This window comes from Carassius carassius, chromosome 36 (genome assembly GCF_963082965.1).
Source record: "Carassius carassius chromosome 36, fCarCar2.1, whole genome shotgun sequence".
NCBI lineage: Eukaryota > Metazoa > Chordata > Actinopteri > Cypriniformes > Cyprinidae > Carassius > Carassius carassius.
Genome location: NC_081790.1, coordinates 7,759,322 through 7,780,153, shown reverse-complemented (window position 1 = coordinate 7,780,153; position 20,832 = coordinate 7,759,322). Strand labels below are relative to the sequence as shown.

At 35.4% G+C, this 20,832-nt stretch overlaps 1 protein-coding gene across 2 annotated transcripts; it reads right to left on the bottom strand.

The window, feature by feature from the left end:
* Positions 1-1,073: 1,073 nt before the first annotated feature.
* Positions 1,074-20,519, bottom strand: LOC132117050 (calcium/calmodulin-dependent protein kinase kinase 2). Of its 2 annotated transcripts, XM_059526080.1 has the most exons (17): positions 20,380-20,519; positions 13,466-14,090; positions 11,480-11,527; positions 9,857-9,910; positions 9,276-9,327; positions 8,989-9,122; positions 7,974-8,010; positions 7,806-7,827; positions 7,620-7,708; positions 6,539-6,738; positions 6,407-6,460; positions 6,194-6,267; positions 6,028-6,115; positions 5,053-5,184; positions 4,771-4,871; positions 2,540-2,590; positions 1,074-1,859 (listed from the first exon to the last, which is right to left on the bottom strand). In XM_059526080.1, the coding sequence occupies exons 2-17, from the start codon at positions 14,045-14,047 to the stop codon at positions 1,787-1,789; spliced, it is 1,791 nt and encodes a 596-aa protein (XP_059382063.1). In that variant the 5' UTR covers positions 14,048-14,090; positions 20,380-20,519; the 3' UTR covers positions 1,074-1,786. The 2 variants fall into 2 exon arrangements, with proteins under 2 accessions (XP_059382063.1, XP_059382064.1); XM_059526081.1 differs by lacking the exon at positions 2,540-2,590.
* Positions 20,520-20,832: the final 313 nt, after the last annotated feature.

Genomic DNA, 20,832 nt, shown 5'->3' with positions numbered 1-20,832 from the left:
ATAATTCTACACTGTGTAGAACAGCTCGTCTAAAATTCCCAATTCTACTTTATCTACAATTCTATCGTACCAAAAAACTCTACACATGTAATGATGCTCTATGCTACAGTTATGAGTATGAAAATGTAAGGCATACATTTGTGTCAAAACAGACTGACAAACACTGATTCCTTAAGTGAAAAGTCATGCATAGATTGCACAAAGTTATTATATTTCCTTAAGAACTTCATAGAGTATGGGTCCTATATAGAAATGCCGATAACAAACTCACTCTGATCATAACGAAGACGGAAATGCACTACTACATGGCATTTTGGTAATTCTACACAGGAAAAGGAAGTGAAATTACAGTAAGTAACTGTTAGCTTCATGATTAAAAGGGTCATGTTACATACAAGAAGAAGAACAGTCACAAAGCCTATTGTGGCATTCCCTTAAGGTTATTCGTTCCCTAAATAATCAACCTACTATTCAAAAACATGCTATGTAACTCTCTCATCTCTTGGTTTTGGGCTTTGTTATTTAAAAAAAAAAAAAAAAAAAAAAAAAAGAGAGACAGTTGTGTGATTTTTATATATAAACAAACACACACATACAAACTTATGTGCATTTTCCCTAAATGACATCCTGAAGTATTTTACTTACTACAATTATACACATATTCTGACTGCAAATTTTAATTTCAAATTTGAATTGAAATGTTTTTTAGTTTTTTTTTTACAATTACAATTGAAGTTGAAATACCTGATGAAAGTCTTTTTAAGTCTTTAAAGTATTTATTTTTCATTCATTTTTAAATTCAGTTTTAATAATCTAATGAGATCTGTAAAACTGCAATGAAGTCTCTCTAATAAATCAGTGATGGAAAAACATGAAGAAATGATCAATTTCTTCTCATAAGTACATTTTAGATGTAACCGTCAGCAATTTTGAAGAATTTTAAATATTTAAAGCTATTTATTTCATGTGTTAACTTCTGTATAATTTGTTTAAACAAACCTGATTTCCAAGATTTTTAAGTTAAACATTTTTTTATTTTTTATTTTATAATTTTCAAATCATATCATGTTTCTCAAATTAATGAGTGATAGACAAGAAAGAAATATACATCATACAAGAATTCAAAACTATTTAAAGGTCATTGTCCGTAAATGTGCAAAGGCTATTTATTATTTTATTTGCCTTGATTTTTATTCATATATATTTATTTATTTTATTTAAACCAAACAAACCTGATTTTTAAGATTTTTGTATTTATTTTTGAGAATAAATTAATTTCTGATGAAAGTCTGAGATAAATTGATTTTATTGTGTTTAAATTCAGTTCTAATAATCTATAAGATCTGTAAAACGGCCACAAAGCAGCATATCTCTAAGTAATGAGTGATGGACAAACCTAAGAAATTGTAAATCTTTCCCTAATAAATTCTGTTTAGCCCATAGACTGTATAAAACAGGATTAGCCTCGCGGTGGCGCCCCCTAGCTGAAGTAGAGGAGTAAAGCAGAGTCTCCGTGCTGGAGAGGAGAGTACAAACACACGCGCACACAGAAAACAGGTCCTGAGAGACAGCAGAGACCTGGGCAGACAGATACAGTGCATGCTGCAGTGGACTGTACAAATGCATGCATGAGTGGGTGGGCATCCTCCACATTAACAATCCCACACGAGCTTCTTTCCTTCCATCATCCTATCCACACCCTAGCCCCAGGTCCATATCCTGGCCTTCCGGCAGCAACAACAGCCCCATCCTTGTGCCTTTCGCCCGAGCAAAACGCCCACAACTATCAGGAAAGAACTTCATCCTCGCCCACGAAGGGCAGGTCCATGCTCCGCACTCCTTCCTCGCTCTCTTGTTTCCTAGGAAACAGACAAACGTGGAGGTTTAAAATAACCGCACATTCCAGGCGTGTCAACCTGTCTATGGTAATGCAGACTGTTGTTAAATGCGGCTAGAATTGTTAGGTAGTGGGGAATGTAAGTCAGCGCGGGTGGGGGGGGTGTTGGTACATGGCATCGCATCAGTCATATGCTCGGGTTGGAAGGAGGCACATGAGAGTGACTGACTACCATGTTTTTGGAGGGGTTGTACTGGGAAGGCCACCACATGCAAAATGCACCAAGTCCAACAAACCAATCAGAGTCCTGGTAAAAAATGACCATGGCAGTGCAGCAAATCAGGATGCTCCTCTCCTTTTTTGTTGCTGACATTATGCATGAGGGCCATGCAGATACAGAAGGACCTGGAAAACATCATCCTGAACTGCCCATGAACTTACAGGACATACATGAACTTGCCTTATCTGTTAAATATTTCATGCAAAATATGCTGTTTATTAGGTAGGAAAACACAAACGGAGAAGCTTGATATTCTTTAAGCCATCTGAATGATAGTTCTGAGCATGCTAAAAAACACCACACCATTCCTTTTAAGTGGAGATCATTCAAAATGGGCATGACCATTATCTCCTACATATAATATAGGTGGAGGAGAGTGAACAGGACATAGGTGGAGCGCTAACAGGCTAGCGGAGCTTTACCTGGGGGTACTGAGATTGCGGCAGTATTTCAAACTCCCTGCTCTCCCTTTTCTAGACGGCAGGAGAGATGCGGATACGTGAGAATTCTTAAATAGGAGCAGGTTTCTATCAAATATTCCTGAAAACATGACTAAACAAGAGCCTTAAAGGAATATTTCATGCTAAATAGAACTCAAATATGCTAACGATAACCACAGAAAATAATTTATGCTTGTCCCTTGGTTTCTGAAAATCAACAAAAAAGTAGGTTAAAGGGATAGTTCACTCAAAAATGAAACTTCTACTCATCCTCATGTCATTCCAGACTTGTATGAATTGCTTTCTTCTGTTGAGTACCAAAGAAGATGTCTTGAAGAATGTTGGACAGAAGCCATTGAGAATACTATGGAAGTCAATGGCTAAGTAAGGTAAGACTTTTCATTTTTGGATAAACTATCCCTTTAACAATCTTAGCAAAGCTATTATTGTAAGATATTGTTACTTTGCTAGGTAGTTATCATCAACCTAGCAAAGCACTGCAATGTAAGCTTCAACAAAGGGGGCACTCATGAGTCATGAAATGATAAAAACGACTATAGCTTTGTTCAAATATGCATACTTTCCCACTATGTAGTAGACGAGAAACAGTATGCGATGTCTGAATTCACAGCATTCATTAGACATTATGTGAAAAGTACCCAAATGACCAACTACTTCCGGTGTTTCTGATCACTTTAATATCTACCTGCACTTTAATAATAACAGTAATAATAATAATATTATTTTAATATTAAATAATTATTAATAATAATAATTAAAGTGATAACAATATCACTTTAATAATACCTGCAGAGGATTTGTGAATGGCAGTGAAGCAACGACAGAAATGACAACCTGGCAGATGTAGTACGTCTGGATTTCATTCATATTACACACACTCTTGTTATATAGAACATTACTTTTTAAGTAAGTTCATTAAGTCATTTACATTAAGTCATTTAGCAGACACTTTTATCCAAAGCGACTTACAAATGAGGATCAAAACCAACAAAAGAGCAATTCAGAAGTTGGCGTTCAAAAATTCCAAAGTTCATATTCAAATGTAGTCCTTTATCGGAGAGTATGGTCTTGTGGACTTAATGGACACACACGTGAAGAATACAAGTCCACATTAAGTATGCCTTTTGGAACAAGACCTTTAACATCCTGAGTAAAGCATTTTAGCTTAGCAGGCTAATCAGTTAACTTTGGCTTTATAATGCATTATAGTAGAATTTTAGTTATTTAGCAAATCATTGGAGTAAACTTCACCCACAGAAACTGTTTTTGAAGCACACAAAGTTAATTCACCAAGAAATGTAGTCTCATCTCAAAAAGATCATTTAGACAACTTAAGAGGTTAAAGGGATACTCCACCCCAAAATGAACATTTTGTAATTAATCACTTGATCCCATGTTGTTCCAAACTCGTAAAAGCTTAGTTCGTGTTCGGAACACAGTGTACCTAACTTGGCAGTCTATGGGTCAGTAAAAAGCCTCCCGGTTTTCATCCAAAATATCTTACATTGTGTTGCGAAGACGAACAAAGCTTTTACAGGTTTGGAACGACATGGGACTACGTGATTAATGACAAGTTTTTCATTCTGGGATGGAGTATCGCTTTAAATAACACATTTTACTGAAGGTTTAGAGTCTTAAAAACATTCAAAAATAAGTATGTCAGTAAGATTTATTTTTTTACATTCACTTGTGCTCCAAGGCTTCATTTATTTAATCAAGAACTGTAACATATGTGAGATATTGCAATTTAAAAGAGCCGTTTTCTATTTTAATATATTTTAAAAATGTTTGTAGTGTCACATGATCCTTAAGAAATCATTCTAATATGCTGATTTGCTGCACAAGAAAAATGTCTTCTTATTATCAATACTGAAAACAGTTGAGCTGTGAAAGTGTGATACATTTATTTGGAACCAAAATCTTTTTAAAAGTATTAACAAAAGGACAGAAACTAGTCAAAATTATTTTCTGTGGAAATGTTGCATAGACATTAAGCTCTATTTGCCCTGAAAATACACTTAAGCTCTATCCTTACAGTATAACCTAGTGTACTTAAATTAATTAAATTACTGTCAAGCAAGCTAGGCAAACCATTTCTAATTGTCAGTGACTACTGAAACCAGATGCTCTATGTTCTAGAAGTTCAGGAAGTTTGTTTCAGATATAGCCCATCCCTAATGAAGAAGACTTACGATAGCGTGTGTCCTTGTGCGGCGGGACTCCTGTCTTCCCTGCGGCCCCAATCAAATGGGTTCCCAAAAGAACGCTTGCGCAGCATAGTCCTAACCAAGATCTGTGGCAGAGAGCATGCAGCAAGAATAAGAACTCCAAAAACAGGCGTTGGGCTGTAATCTGTGTGGGTCATTAATCTGTTTATTCATTTGATGAGGTTATTAGCATTGAATATATTATGTGTATTCATAAAAACAGAATTAGGGTTGTCTAAATAGGCCACCAGGGGCTTGCAATCTCACCACGGTGGCCAGGCTGGGGATGTGCTTGACAGAGTTTTCCACCTCCTCCTCTGTCACTTCTATCAGGCTGCAGCAGTTGTCGTCCTCAGGTGGGAGGGGCTCAGCGCCATGCCGCGTCACCCATGGGTGCACCTACAACAACAACAAGGGAAACGAAGTCCTGCTTTGATATCATTAATTAACTCAAGACTGTGTCTAGGCAGCTGGATTGTCCTATTTTCACACAGGAAGTGCTTTGAAATCATCTTTTAAGAATAAGGAGTGGTTTTATTTTTGGTCCATTTGAAGTAAGGAGGCTAATTTTAACATAAGAAAAAATACACGACCATGTACAAACAATTTGGGGTCAGTAAGAATTTTCTCTTGAAATAAATTATTACTTCTATTTAGCACAAATGCATTAAGTTGATCAAAAGTGGAAGTAAATATATATTTTTTTACAAAAGATTTTTTGTGTCAAATAAATGGAGTTCTTTTGAACTTCCCATTCATCACAGTTTTAAAAATGTATATATTAAGCATCTGTTTTCATTATAAGAATATTAGAATGATTTCTGAAGGATCATGTGACACTGAAGACTGGAGTAATAGCTGCTAAAATTTTAGCTTTGCCATACATTTTAAAGTACATTAAAATAAAACATTAAAATACATTAAAATAATACGAGTTATTTTAAATTGTTATAGTATTTCGCAATATTATTGTTTTTACTGTATAAATGTAGCTTCGATGAGCAAACAAGAGTTTTTTTCAAAACCATCATCTAAATCTTACTGACCCCAACATTTTGAATGGTAGTATATATGGTTCCAAAAAATGTACATATAAAACAACCAAACATCAACCAATAGCCAAAACTGTTTATTTTTCTGACCAATCATAAAAGAGGGCTAGTGTATTGTTGTACTTTAGTACAAGCACTTTGTTGAACTTGAATGTGGCCTCATCAGGGAAATAAAAAGTGTCACACTGACCTTGATTTGAGGGACGGTGATTCTGGTTTCAGGATTCTTGTCCAACATTTTAAACAGAAGGTCTTTTAAGTCATCTGATATGTCCGCGCTGTTAAGTGGGACAAAATTCAGTGTCAGAACATCAGGAAGGGGAAGGTCTTTCCGGCTCAAGAGAAATCTCACTCACTTCTCAGGAAGCTCCACCGGCTGGGTCTTGATCTTCTGATGGAGGCTCAAAATACGCTCATCCATAAACGGACACTGTAGAGAGAGGAAATAAAGTCAAATACCACAACAAAAAAGAATTCATTTTATACACTTTTTTTAAACAGTTTTGCTGAATTTTTACTGTTTACAGTGCGTATTTCATGATATATATGAAGGTCAAAACAAGGCGTACCACTCCAAAGATGAAACAGTATAAGGTGACTCCCATCGCCCACACATCCAGAGCCTATAAAAACACGATGGTAACTTGATTAAATCAAGTTTGACAGAAAGACTGACAGGACATTAGCACAGAGTTTTCTACCTTTCCAGAGAAGTTCTTGCAGGTCTCTGAGAGGGTCTCTGGGGCGAGAAACGCTGGCGTCCCAACTGTGCTGGTTAGGAGGGCGTCTGCTCCCTCAAACTGGTTACTGACCCCAAAGTCTGCGATTTTAACATGGCCATCTTCCCCCACAAGCAGGTTGGAAGGCTTGATGTCCCGATGAATGATTTTCTGGTAATGTACTGTTGAGGATGAATAGTTGCCTTCTCTTTTAATCATCACTCATTGCATTTTGATGACTATCAAGAAGAACTGCATCTAGTCTGATATTCTGAGGTATATTAAAGATAAAAATGTTAAGAACTTTCTGAAAACTAAAGGCTATTTTATGCTGTTTCCAAGAGAATAGGTACACACATGTACTTTAAATGTCATTCAGATGGCTTCTTCCTGTCCTCTACTGTTATCTATTAACTATGTATTAACTAAAACTATTTAAAAAATAGTTAATTGATAGATATAAAGCTGAAATAAAATAATATATAAATATTACATGAAAAACCTAAATGAAAATTAAAAATGTATTGCCAAACAACTGAAATAAAAGAAGTTTAAGTGCCAAAATTAATAGCAAATTTAAAATCGAAATAAACTATATTAAAAACAAAAACAAAAAAATCTAACAAAAATGACAAAATGACTAATGAAATAAAACTAATGAAATTTAAACTGAACATACTAATAGTATAAAAATATAATAATAACATACAAATATTAATATAAAGTATATAAATAAATAATAATGTATAAATAATACTAAAATAACACTGCTAATTGGCCAGTTCTTGGACAGAATTAGCAATGTGGACTAGACATTATATTGAAAATATAAAAATAAAAGCTAAATCCTATAACAGAATATAAATGATAATAAAATAGCACTGCTAAGTAGGTAGATGGCCAGAATCAGATTTGCTGACAAGCATTTAGTCTAAAAGTTTGGATCCATTAGACTATCCAGTGCCCAGCCAATGGCGTTAGGCCATGAAAATGTACCTTGTCCTTTTATCTGGATGTATTAGCAACAATCATGAATATTGATTCGCTAAATTCCCGCACTCACAATACTCAATTCCTCTCAGCAAGTCCTGGAAGTAGAAGCGTGCCTGGTCCTCATCCAGGGGCTTATCAGTAGGAACCTCCATCACTGCTCTGCAAACACATGGGGAATGAGACACAGTTTCTCTAGCAGAGTGACACTAGCATAGCATGGGCCGGCGCTACAAACAGAAATAACATGCTTACTCACCCTCGTTTGACAAGCTCGAAAACTGTGAAAGCACACAGGAAACAGAGTTAAGCTGTTGTGCATTATCTTCTCCAATTTCACATACATTTAGCACAGAAAAGTAGAATAAATTGTGCATGTGCAAGTCTGTAGCATCTGCCAACAGGATGAGTATCTGGCCAGACTTACCCATGTACAGATGGTCTTCACTTGGATCATCCAGCACCTGCACAAAAAAACCAAAGCGATTTAGAAAGGGAATGAAACCAGTCGGCATAGACCTTATATTATGCCATATCTGATTTGATGTAAATGAAAATAAGGGTTTGACAGATAGATATTCAGTCCATTCAATATGACAGACTGCATTAAAATTTACATGCATTAACATCTATTTATTACAACCTAGTTTTGTTGACTTTTTTTAGGAAAAAAAACATTTTTTCAGTGTTTTTATTGGCTAAATACTAACTGCCCAGTAAATATCAGTACACTGCAAATAATTATTTTCGTAATCAGTATTTACGTCTTATTTTCCAGTAAAAATATTTCTAGACATCCTTTTTTTTGGTTTTGTTTTCAGCATTAACCACAATAAATATTCCTAGATTTATGCTTAAAAATATTATTTAATTAATTACTATTTTTTATTTGAATATTTAATGCAATTTTGCTAAAAAATTAATTTATCTTTATAAATAAAGTAAAAATACAGATAACGCTTTAACTTATTTTTGCAGTGTACAATATTTAAGAAACTGTATTTCTATTCCTCACTGCCTTATTTTTATTCATGTCAAATTTAAAATGATGCTTGTAATTTTTTCAAGGTTAAAATACATTTCCCCCTCCCAGTTCAATAAATTTATAGACAGACTTTCTCTTTAAATGGTGAAAAGTGTCATCATTTTTTATTCTACTTGGCAGTGCACAAATTACATATTTATTATTTTATTTATTTATTTTTTGAAGTATACAATATTTAAGAAACTCTATTTATAATCTTCACAAGTTTTAATCAATGTTACATTTATCATGTGGTGTGTAATTTTCCCTATCCCAGGTTAATAGATTTAAATGTGGACTTTCTTTTCCATACAATAGGAAACCTGTTTGAAAATAGTAATTTTTATTATTCCACTTGGTGGCACTAGTGGTGAACAAATTACACTTCTGTTTGCATATTGATAATACAAGCACCCACCTCCACAAGCTTAACCACGTTAGGGTGATCAAGCTTCTTGAGGATGGCTATCTCCTGGTAAACACGCTCCAGAGGCCCTTTGGGCTGAGGGGGGCCCTCAGGGGCCAATTTTGCCCCACGAGGAGGAGGTCTGCCTGTTTAAACCAGCACAAGAGGAAATCATGTAAAAGGCCGAAGTATTGGGCATTCTGCTAACTGATGAAACTGTGCCCCCAACCTCATACACACACACACACACAATCATAAACCCCGCTGAGCGCTCCATCTGCTTTAAAGTAGACACTTACGCGGGAACCCAGCCTGCCTCATCAGTCGTTTCTTGGACAGCACTTTCATGGCCTGTGGAGAGCAGTGAGAATGAGAGCGTGAGAGCAGATTTCCAGTGTCATTACTGGTGCTGGGTGACATATGCCCCATTCTACAACCAGTACTGAGTGAGGACTACAACTGCCCCCAAAATTTTTTTTGCTAAAATCTATCTATCTATCTATCTATCTATCTATCTATCTATCTATCTATCTATCTATCTGTCTATCTGTCTATCAGTCTATCTATCATCTATATTTTGATGCCATAGTGTACTGTATATTAAAGAAACCAGTTCTGTGTGAAGAGTACTGCACAAAAAAAAAAAAAAAATAAGCAACAAATAATATTCTGATTCTGCTGATGAAATAAATACTAATTTAGCTGGATTATGAGTCCATGGCTTGTGCAGCAATTCTACATTTCCCATCATTTTGACATCATAGTCATTCATAATTTAATTATTACTGATAACACTAGGATGTTAGCTCTTTACTCTTCAAACATGAAGTGTGTATATACTTGTGCAAGGTCATGAGAGTGTGTTGCGTAAGTCACTCACATAGTACCTGTTGTCGTCTTCATTGTATGCCAGCTTGACAACTCCATAGGACCCCTATATCAGGAAAACAAGGTGCGTCAGTCATGACAACTTGTAAATGGATCAAACTGCAATACAAACACACTCAGTAACATGCAAAAACGGTGGGAAACAGGAGGCTAAAGAGGCCTTTTGTTGTGCGTTTGATTAACTGAAGAACATGTAAACCAAATCAAGCCAGTATGCAACAGCCGGCATCATGATGATCGCCATAGAAAGGCATAATTCCACTTCTGTTCTGTCTCTATCTCTCTCAAACCCACACACACACACACACACACAGGTCCCAGCTAGGAGGGCAGATTGCCGTTCCATCAGGGAATCCGACCCTCAGACACAGAGATGAGAGCAGAGCAGGAATCTCCCCATCCAAGCTGACAGTTTTCCATGCCCTCGAATAGAGATGAAGCTGTTTATAATTGTTTATAAATGTAACTTTCATTACATGCGCTTTTATGTACTCTTCTTAGAGAAAAGTACTTTGGTAATACTATGGTACACATGGTTCACAAAGAACTCTTCAAAATACTGTGTAACATAACATTAAGATGATGCCACGTCCAAAAAAAACATGATAAAACATGGTACTTTTGTAAGTGTCTATCCTATGGTGTCACAAAATTACAATATTAATATACTATGAAATTAAATAATATTCCAAGTTATCTCAAACTCTATTACCATAGTACCCTGTTCCAGAAAAGGAAAAAAATATATATATAATATATATAAAACTAATGTATTGTCTCGGCAAAACTGATTCTGAATAGTCAACAGCAACATTCTGTGGTCAAATATTGACTTTCCCTACATTTTTCTTTTCTATTTATATTTCCTAAATCGTTATCTCTAGTATAAATATTTTTTAAAAGTTTAAAAGTTTCATTTTTTTCAACTATATGATTATATGATTATTTTATAGATACTTTTATTCTGCAAGGATGCTTGAATTGATCAAAAGTGACAGTAAAGGCAAATATTTTTTTCACTGTTTCCACTAACAGATTTAATACAGCACACTAAACATTGCTTAAACATTGATAATAAAAAGAAGAAATGTTTCCTGGGCACCAAATGAGCATACACATTTTTTTTTTAATCATTACTCCAGTCTTCAGTGTGCAAATAAATAATTTTCAAATGCTCATTCGGTGTCACTTCAAAATACATTCAAATAGAAAACCACTATTTTAAATTGCAATAATATTTCATAATTTTGCAGTTTTTACTGCATTTTTTTAAAACAGTAATGCAGCCTTGGTGAGCAGAAGAAACTTCTTTCAAAAACATTTTAAAATTTTACTGACCCCAAATGTTTCAATTTGAATCTATTTTTCATGTGTATTTATTTATTTATTTTCCAAGATAAAGAAAAGTGTGATCATTTCATGTGGCTAATTTTATAATAAAGACCAATAATATGCCTCAATACGTGTATTGTTACTTTTCATATTTTCACCATACCAAATATGTGAGACGTTTGTTTGTTCTGAAATAAGGAAAACAGCTCAATTAATCTTTCATTCATCCCAGGCTCAGCAGGAAATGATCTCTATATAAATAATAAATGAAAAATAGACATACCTTGCCGATCTCATCTTTCAGCTTGTACTGGTTGAGCTGCACGCAGTCCTTTTGAAATAAAGAAACACATGATATCGATCAATGACACTAAGGTCTTCTTTAAGGAACTGTAGTCACTACCTAAGCCTGTGTGGCCAAAGATCACAGCACATGCTAACTTGATTCTCTCATCAAGAATGATGCTTGTAACATTCCAGGTTCAAAGAATCAAAGGCATTAGCGGAAGGACAACTACAAGCCAGGGTTCTTATAGTTCACTAAAACGAAATAAATGTTAATTCAAATAAAATATGACAAAAATACATACATTTCAGCTAGCTGCCAAGGCTTCATTTCTAATTTTCGTTTAGCTTAATTTGAAACACTAAAATAACCCAATCTAAATAAACTGAAACAAATTTTAACAAAAATTAATAAAAAATATTTAGACACACACAAAAAAAGACCCCAAAAAAAACACTACAAAACAGTGAAAACTGAAGATATGTACAAAATAATCAAATTCCAAATATTAACAAATACTAGAATAGTATATCAATGAAACTTGAGCCCAGAAAGGTACACAAGCTAAAGCTACACACATTTCTCGCTGATTTCATGTCCTGATGAAAAGCAGAAGCATCTACAGAGGAACTTTCTCTTGACAAGCGCCATTTAGAGGAAGGCAATTGCTCCTGTCTGTAACCTTACCTTACATACCCTCTCAAGCTTGCAGACTTGAAGCCAGTGCAGAAAATGAAGAAAAGGAAACGTTCTTCTCAAAGACAATATCAGTTCTCACACAAGCAGCTCAAATTATCTTAGGCCACAGCATCACATAGTCTACTTTTTTTGGGTGTAATTATATAAGCTTAGATAATTGTGTGGTAATCATTGTATTGTTCAGACAGTCGAGTTGTTTTAAAATAAATGACGTTGTGTTTTACTCCTTCCAGAAATTGTCCACCTCTAATATAGAGATCACAAAGATCAAATTCTCTATTTTATAAATTATCTTATACATATTAGTATATAATATGTCATATTTAATATCTAAATATACATTAATTGATATTACTAATTATTTAAATGTTAAATACTATATAAATAATAAAAACATATTTGAAAGAAAAACTGCAACATTTGATGAGCATAATTAGAAAAAAAAATTTTTTTCGCCATTTCATTTACAGGCCTACATAATTTCAAATATAGAGAAAACTAGATTTATATTAATAATTTAAATGTTAAATAAATATATTATTATATTTTTTAGCATAATTACAAACTTTTCTATATTTTATTTCCAAGACATTTACAAGGCTTCAGGCCACTACAAGCCTACATCATTTAAAATATAGTATAATGTGAATTTTATATTACACAATTTATTTATTATACAATATTTACCGTGTATATTTAATGTAAATAATAACTAATTGATATAAAAAATTCTGATATAGAATATTATATAAATAATACAAAATATACTTTTACAAATGTCACAATTTAGAGTTCAAATATTTTATACTGATATATACAAGCATTTTGTAATGTAAATTTTATATTACACAAAATATTTATTATAAACTATCTACTGTCTTTATATGAATATGTAAATAATTAATTAATTAATTGCTATTAATAATTTAGATATTAAGCATTACATTAGTAATAAAAATATATTTATATTAATACATAATACATTTATAATTAAATATTAAAATATATATTTATATTAATTCTATATGTTATTTCCTGCCAATATCATTTAAAATGTAGTGATGACAAAGAGCAGTTTCTAGCCTCAAAGCCATATCATGTATTTTTTTTATATTTAATATTTAGATTTAATGTGTAATTATGAATGAATTTTAATTAATAATCTAGGTAATACATGTTATATAAATAATTGAAAGAAAATTGCACTGAAATATAATTAATTAATATATTTATGTAATGGACTTACTCTTCCAGACGCACCTGTTATTAACTCCAGCCACCTACCTGCAGGTCTGTGATGGAGACACGATGAGACTCTACGGTTGGTCTTCGAGGGAGGCGTGGAGACGAGTGAGGGGAGGTGATTGGCGAGTAGGGCAGTGATGGGTAAATATAGCGTCCGTTCAGCCCCGGCGAACCACAGGGCGACGAAAGCGTCTGCGAGCGTTCCTGTAGCGACAGCTTCCTGTCGGAGAGGCTCAGTCTACCTCTGTGCTCCTGTGGTTCTGGGAAGAGCGCTTCCGGGCGGCCCAACGTGTGGGATAAAAGATCACAGGAGGCCATGCGGAAGGGCGGGACTGGACCTGACGACGCCGGCTCCGGCGTTTCCGAGCTGTCCATGTCCTCCACCTCCTCCTCCTCCTCCTGCCCTGAGCCATCACTGGGCTCGTACTCCGTCACCACAATCATGGACTCCATCTCACTGGTACAAGAGCTCAGGCGCGCGGATGGGGAAGGGAGCACAACACAGCTCCGCAGCAGGTCAGGCAGTGGCTGATTGGGCGGCTGTACCGGGGGAATGGGTGGAGCATGGCCCAGAGCACCAGGGGGATCAGAAGAGGGCCAGGAGGAGACACAGGGAAACATAGCGTCCTTCCAAAACACCTCTCAGTAGCCCCTCCATCAACCCCTGGCAGGAAAAACAGAGTTGGGAAATGTTAAATGTCTTACAGAATATCAGTGCTTTTGACCAATTAATTTCCTTGACTTTGAGCATCATTTGGGAACGGCCGTTATGAACACTTCACATTTTTATTATAATTTTTTCCATGTTCTTTCCTGATATTGTCTACTCAATATTCTATATATACAATCCCAATCAATTAGTTTTTAGTGTCAAATTATGAATTTATGTTTTAGATATAAAGTATTACATAAATATACAAATTTAAAATATTTCTTACATTTTTGAGTTGATCGTAACTACATTTCTATTTTTTTCCCCCATGATTTGCACAAGTCTGTGCTTTCTTAAAAAGCCCTGACATGTATTATTGTGATATATACAAGTATTTACTTGTTTTGTTTTTTGGCAAATGGACCTTGAGTCTGGAAATAAAGTTGAGTGACCATACCTTACAGAATGTCAGTGCAAATTCAGGTGTTTTTGTCGAATTTTAAAAGGTATGGAAATTAAAAAACTGAATTTTGTGGGTTAAACTGAGGTTTGTATATATATATATATATATATATATATATATACATATACTCACACACACTGTACACACACCTCTTTCTTATTTACATACCTTTAAAAATCTACAAAATCTCAATTTTAAAATTCCTTGGCTTTTCCCTGACACTGATTCTAGGACAAAGTCTAATTGAGAACAAACCCTTGACTCAAAAAACCTTTGCTCTATATATACTCAACCATTTTTGTCCTTAAGTCAGGTCATTTTTATGAACTGATATTACACTGAAAAGTGGTTTACCTGTACAGATTTAAATGAGTGAATACAGCTAATAAGCTTATGAATATAAGATGCTTGTTCGGAAAGATTACATATCTCCATTCTGCTCTGAGCCGGCGTTTCTCATGGCCTTGATTTACATGCAAAGAGCTGTAGTTTCTTTGGCAAGCCGATTTTCTGAACATTGGAGACTTGGTGTGTGTGTGGGAGAGGTGTGGGTCTCGCAGAATGAGAGAAATATAAGCAGGTACAATAAAAAAAGACATTCATTACTCTGAGGGGTTCAGAAAGGAGAACTTGTGTGGGCTGGCCCACCCCCTCCATGCGTCCTCATTTCTATCGCCCGCATTCACCGAGATCCACTGCAGCTTGGTTTTTCTTCTCTATCTCGCTTTCATTCCCTGACATTTCTTCATCTGCGATCGAATCTCTACTTATGTTTTTGCTGTAATATCATCTCGGGCCCTGGCCTCCATGTGTTCTCCTGTCAAAACACCCACACAGCTGGAAGACTGTGTTCTCTCTCCCTCTTTCGAGAACACTGTGGGGGGGGGGGGGGCAGTTTTTTCCCAGCATTCCTCATCTTTGACCCATCCCGCATTTATTTCCCAAGATATAACATCCCTGACACTCTTTTTCACCCTAAATCAGAACGCACTGATGAGGATTCGAGCTTATCTAGCTAAAACTGACACTTTCTCACAAATAAAAAATAAAAAAATTCACATGCATACTGGAAAAAACCTCCATTTTCAAAAATCTCCATTTGGATCAAAAATTACATTAGAGGACAAACTCAGAATATAACAGAAACTTGGTAGGCTCTTAAATTAAACCCCTTTATAATCACCCAGAACATAATACAAACACCTAGCCATTAGGGGTGGCATGGTTCAACTTTTTCAGGGTTCGGTTTGTTTCACGGTTTTAGAGTCACGGTTTTCGGTACAGTTCGGTATGTGCTATGTTTATGGAAAAACTATACTTTCTAATAAAAAAAAAAGAAGAAGAATATTCTATCCAACTACAAGCAACAGCACACATAAATACAATAGAGTAAAGATACAAACAATAAACAGTGAATTCATTTTTTTTTTTTTTTTTGGCAGGTCTAATAAGTTTTTAGGTACAGAAATTAAATAAAGTAATCAAATGTAAAACAGCATTGCATATTGGACTATATAAATTAAAGATAATTCTTTATTAAAGTTATAAAAGCTTTTTAATCAAGAGCAGTGAGTGATTTCTTTGTTGTTGCTGTTTCTATTAATATAAAGACACTTTAAGTCACTTTAAGAGAATGCACTGATACAGTGGCCTGCGTTCAGCCGGCTATGTCTGCTGTAGGATACTTACCAAGACGGGCATTTTGACATAATGTTTGTCTGAATTTGCCCATTTAAACACAATACTTCAGAGAGAGCTTATATTTGCACGCGTTCTGAAGCGCGGGTTTGCGCGCTTCGGATGAGCCCATGCACAAATCTTCTCACTGCGCGTGCGTGCTCGCGTCCTCTGGCTCTTAAATGTTTAAACTGACAAAGCTTAAATGAGTTTAGTTTAGTTTCAAGTAAACACTGTTTTTTCTATTTTATTCAGTGTTTGCCCAAGGTTTATGGCTTCGGACTCCTTTTTAAAGATTAAATATAATTTTTATAATAATTTAAGCATTTCTAATTAATTAAAATCATGAAATTTAAACAATTTAACATCAATTTAAGGGCCAAGTTTTAAAAAAAACTTACCAACCCCAAATTTTTGAATGGTAGCTAGTGTATGTAGGAGCTGGTTGCATTTAAAAGGGTAAAATGGGAAGAAACAGGCTATTGGTTGAAGTGATTAATCATTCAGTGTAGCAAAGTATCGTGGTATTGACATCTGATGCCACCACAGCACTAATGGTCCACTATTATTAGTACACATTGACTAATAAAGCAGCACACAACCAAATAAATCACCTATTTTAAGATATCGGAGTAGAAGAGGCACATTTTACGATGAAATGAGACGGTTTAAATGTAAGATCAGATTTTAATCACTGGTCTGTCTCTGGTGTGGACGTCGTTAGTGACTTCCTGTCTACCTCGATGACAAAGAGACAGCCGAGCTGAGCACAGAGCGGCCAGGCATGTCCAATCCATTTGTCAGCTCAGGTGCTGATGGGGGGATGATGAAAGTGTGTAGAAATTCAGAGGGATTGATGTGTCATTATCCAGTCCGAGCATCAGGCAACTATCTGAAACTCATGCGGCAGTATTACAGGTACCTTGCAAGCATCTACAAAAAAAAAAACAGAGTATCACATCCTCTTTTCAAGAACAGGAAAATTCACGGTAGATGCAGACAAGATGTGGCCTGACTGCAATGGTAGGCTGCGCTATTTTAATCTGAGAGCGGTTTCCACACTCTTCTGTGACCTACTTCGATCTCTGATGGATTGCAAACTGAGTGTTTCTCCTTCACGTGCCCAACTTACCAATCCCCATTTGTTATGGAGACTCAGACTCACAAGCAAACAATCCTTGGACCCCCACAGTCCGGACAACACGTATAACAAACTGGGTCGACGTTAAAGGGTTTCCACAAAGGTCAACGTCAAATGTATAAAAAGAAACACTGTTTTCAGTCGAGATGAACTCCAGCAAGAAACCAATCTTACCCTAGAAACAAACAGATGCAGCCTTACAACAGATGCCTTTCCACGCTCTAGTTGTCTTTATTATGTTGAGATGCACGGGCATCTACAGGGAAAGGGGTCCACAGAGGATTGACCTTATGGGACCATCTGGAGTGTTCAGCATTCTTCGAAACATTAGCTTTAACAGGGAAAACCAAAGTACTAATCTGTGGACAAGAGGAAGCAGGATTAATCTACACACTGATATAATGCTAACCTAGCATGTTGTACCTAACACTTTAAAGACAAGTTTTGGGTTCAAAACGAGTTAAGCGCTCTCAACACCACCTGCGGGGGGCTGTCTATCTCCACAGACAAATGTTTTGGGACATATTCGCGTAGATCGTTTGTGATACAGCTTTACCTACAGAAGAAGTGAGTGTACTATTTTTTTATGAATCTTTGCAAATTGGCTTTGCTAATAATGTGCTAGTTAGCAAGTTCTACGATGAATGCAGCTAAAGTTTACAGTCTCAGTGAACTGCTAGGAAGAAAGGGGCGGGGTGAGCAGAGCTCATTAGCATTTAAAGGGACATGCACCAAAACGGCTTGCTGTGAACAGAGCTGTTTTTGACAGGGTAAAAACGGTGTTGTTTTACTCTACCATTGATCAATTTAACCAAAGTATGTTATAGACTTTTAATTAAGACCCTAAAGAATCATATCAACTTGTGGAAAATGGGAATCCGATAACCCCTTTGAAGACTGTTTATCATCCATGAAACATTTTTATTTCACAAAAAGTCCTTTAGATTATTAAAATGTTCTTTACACTAAGAAAAAACAGTTAGTTTAAGAACTGTTCACTGAAGGGGAACTCAAATTGGTTCGTCGGTGCCTTCTGGGCTCAGTTTATTTCTTCCGTTCAATCCGTCGAGGTCAGACATGAGTAAAAAGCTGCTTTATAGTAGAAACTGAAGTTGTAATTCTAATTGAAATTTTTTATGTTTTTATAAAAAAAAGTACTTTGCCAAGAAGGCATGTCAATGGAAGTAAGGGGGCAAGATATTGAGCAGGTTTTAAAAGCGGCTCACATTTCTGTCCCTAAATTAACCCTTCTGAGCACAAATGTTGTGTCCTACTTTTTAAATTTATCCCAATGAAATCCCATTTACCATAGACTTCTATTGCAAGTGTCATATATATATATATATTTATATATATATATATATATATATATATATATATATATATTTTTTTTTTTTTTTTTTTTTTTTTTTTTTACAAACTGTGGGGCTAGTTTAAATCCTTTTCTGTCGTAATAGGTTATACTGAATTTAAAAGAAGTTTAAAAACAAAAAGGTCCGCCACACTTCATACAAGTCAGGATATTTCCCATGCATTGGCTGTTTGTTGCATCTGATCATGTTCCAATCCATAAACTAAGAAATGAAAAATACTTACACCAACCTCAATCACAATTCTGTACATGAGGCCTGAAAAATAAATAAACAACTTTATCCAGCTCACCCACAGCTAGATATCAGATCATACCCTAATAGCTCATTCCACAAGGAAAAGCCCTCCAGAGACCGTCTTATGCCACTCTCTCCAAACAAGGCAAACTATTTAAAACCCAAACACCCAAGCAACAAAAAAACACAAGTCAGTGGATACAAAATACCATTTGTTAATAATCCATCACAACTGACATCTAATGTACTTGTATGCATATATTTCCTTTCATTATAACCATATGGATTAAAATATCACACAATAGCTGTCAAAAACAAGACAGCGTTTTTGGACATGAGAACCATTTGCATGTTCCTTTGAAGTCTGAAAATACTGTCTAGGCAGGCAGCTTACTAGATGTTGATACGCAGCCAGAGATTTTACGGGTTTCACTTTTCAACTGTCAAACAAAGAGGGTGAAAATGAATTAAGGATGCTGAATTCTTTGGTAACTGGGCCATTCTATAAAATAGGTACCATTTTTGTCTCTCAAATACATACTGGGAAAAATGACTTTAATATTCAATAGATGATGCCAACAAAACCAGTAACTTTGTAATGCTTTTTTCTTCCATCATAAAGATGAGTCATTTTTACCACTCCTGTCTGCCCAACATCTCGCTATAATTAGAAAAATACATATTTATAATACGAGCAAAAATATTTTTTAAATATAAAAAACTTAAAAGGCTTATATATATTCTAATACAAAATTATCTGCTATACCTTGCATAATTTATTATCTAAAAATTAAGACAACTCACGGTCCATTTGTTACTTTTGTTAGTACTTAAATCTTAAAAGGTTAAAGTCTGTTTAGACAATGGATATTTGTTGAAATATCAGCATTAAGTTCTCCTCATAATAAGCACTTTATAGTTTCACGACCGTATAATATCAACTTAACTAAAAACTGTCAACCCTGTTTTTAACATCAATCCTCTCCCAGCATAAATCACAATTGATTTTCACAATTCAGTCACATTGTCTTACTGAAAGCTTAGATATTTGACTTTAAATCACCTTATTAAAGCTAAAAATGCTCCTATTTCTTAGAACAACCCAACTTCCCAATAACCAAACTGATCTTATGTGAATATTAGAGGTGTATAGACTCCTGCTTCACAATTGCCATGTAACGCAATTTCATGCATGTTATCTGTAAACGCTTCATGTAAACACTGACTCGAAGAGCAGATTCCGTTTGGAGAGCAATTTTAAGGCTGGTTGTTATTTTGCTAAAGCTGGCTAACGCATCTCTTACGAAACAGATGTTTGGGAAATCCAGCCGAGGATTAATAAAATCATTGTGACCACGCATGTCGCCATGTAGAGGTATAACAGGAGTCGTTGGTTCAGTGGTGTGTCCTTACCTCGGCCGTCTGTAAGGTCCTGTTTTTGACGGGTATGTTGTTAGCTCGCTGGCAGTAATGGTAGCGGTTTATGATATGGTATGATGTGCAAACAGCGGGGGACGGAGGTGCTTCTGCTGTGAGTGAATGTGAGAGGAGTGACGACATCTAGCGGTCACAACGGGAACTGCGTCTAATGTTGAACGGACGAGCAGGGAGGGGGTCATTAACTTGATTCATTTGAACCTCATCGCTGTGCTTCACTCTTATGCCTGTACTATATTACTCAACTGCATTTTGACACTAACTCAAGTCAAAAATTAAATCTTCCATTGTTTCAATTTCGTGTAAATCCCCAAAGTACCATTTTTACTAAGCCAAGACAACTTTCGTAACTTATGACATTGATTTCAGTGGGAACCTGTTTGGAGACAACAACGGCATTTATTACTCTAAAGAAATAAAATTAAATTT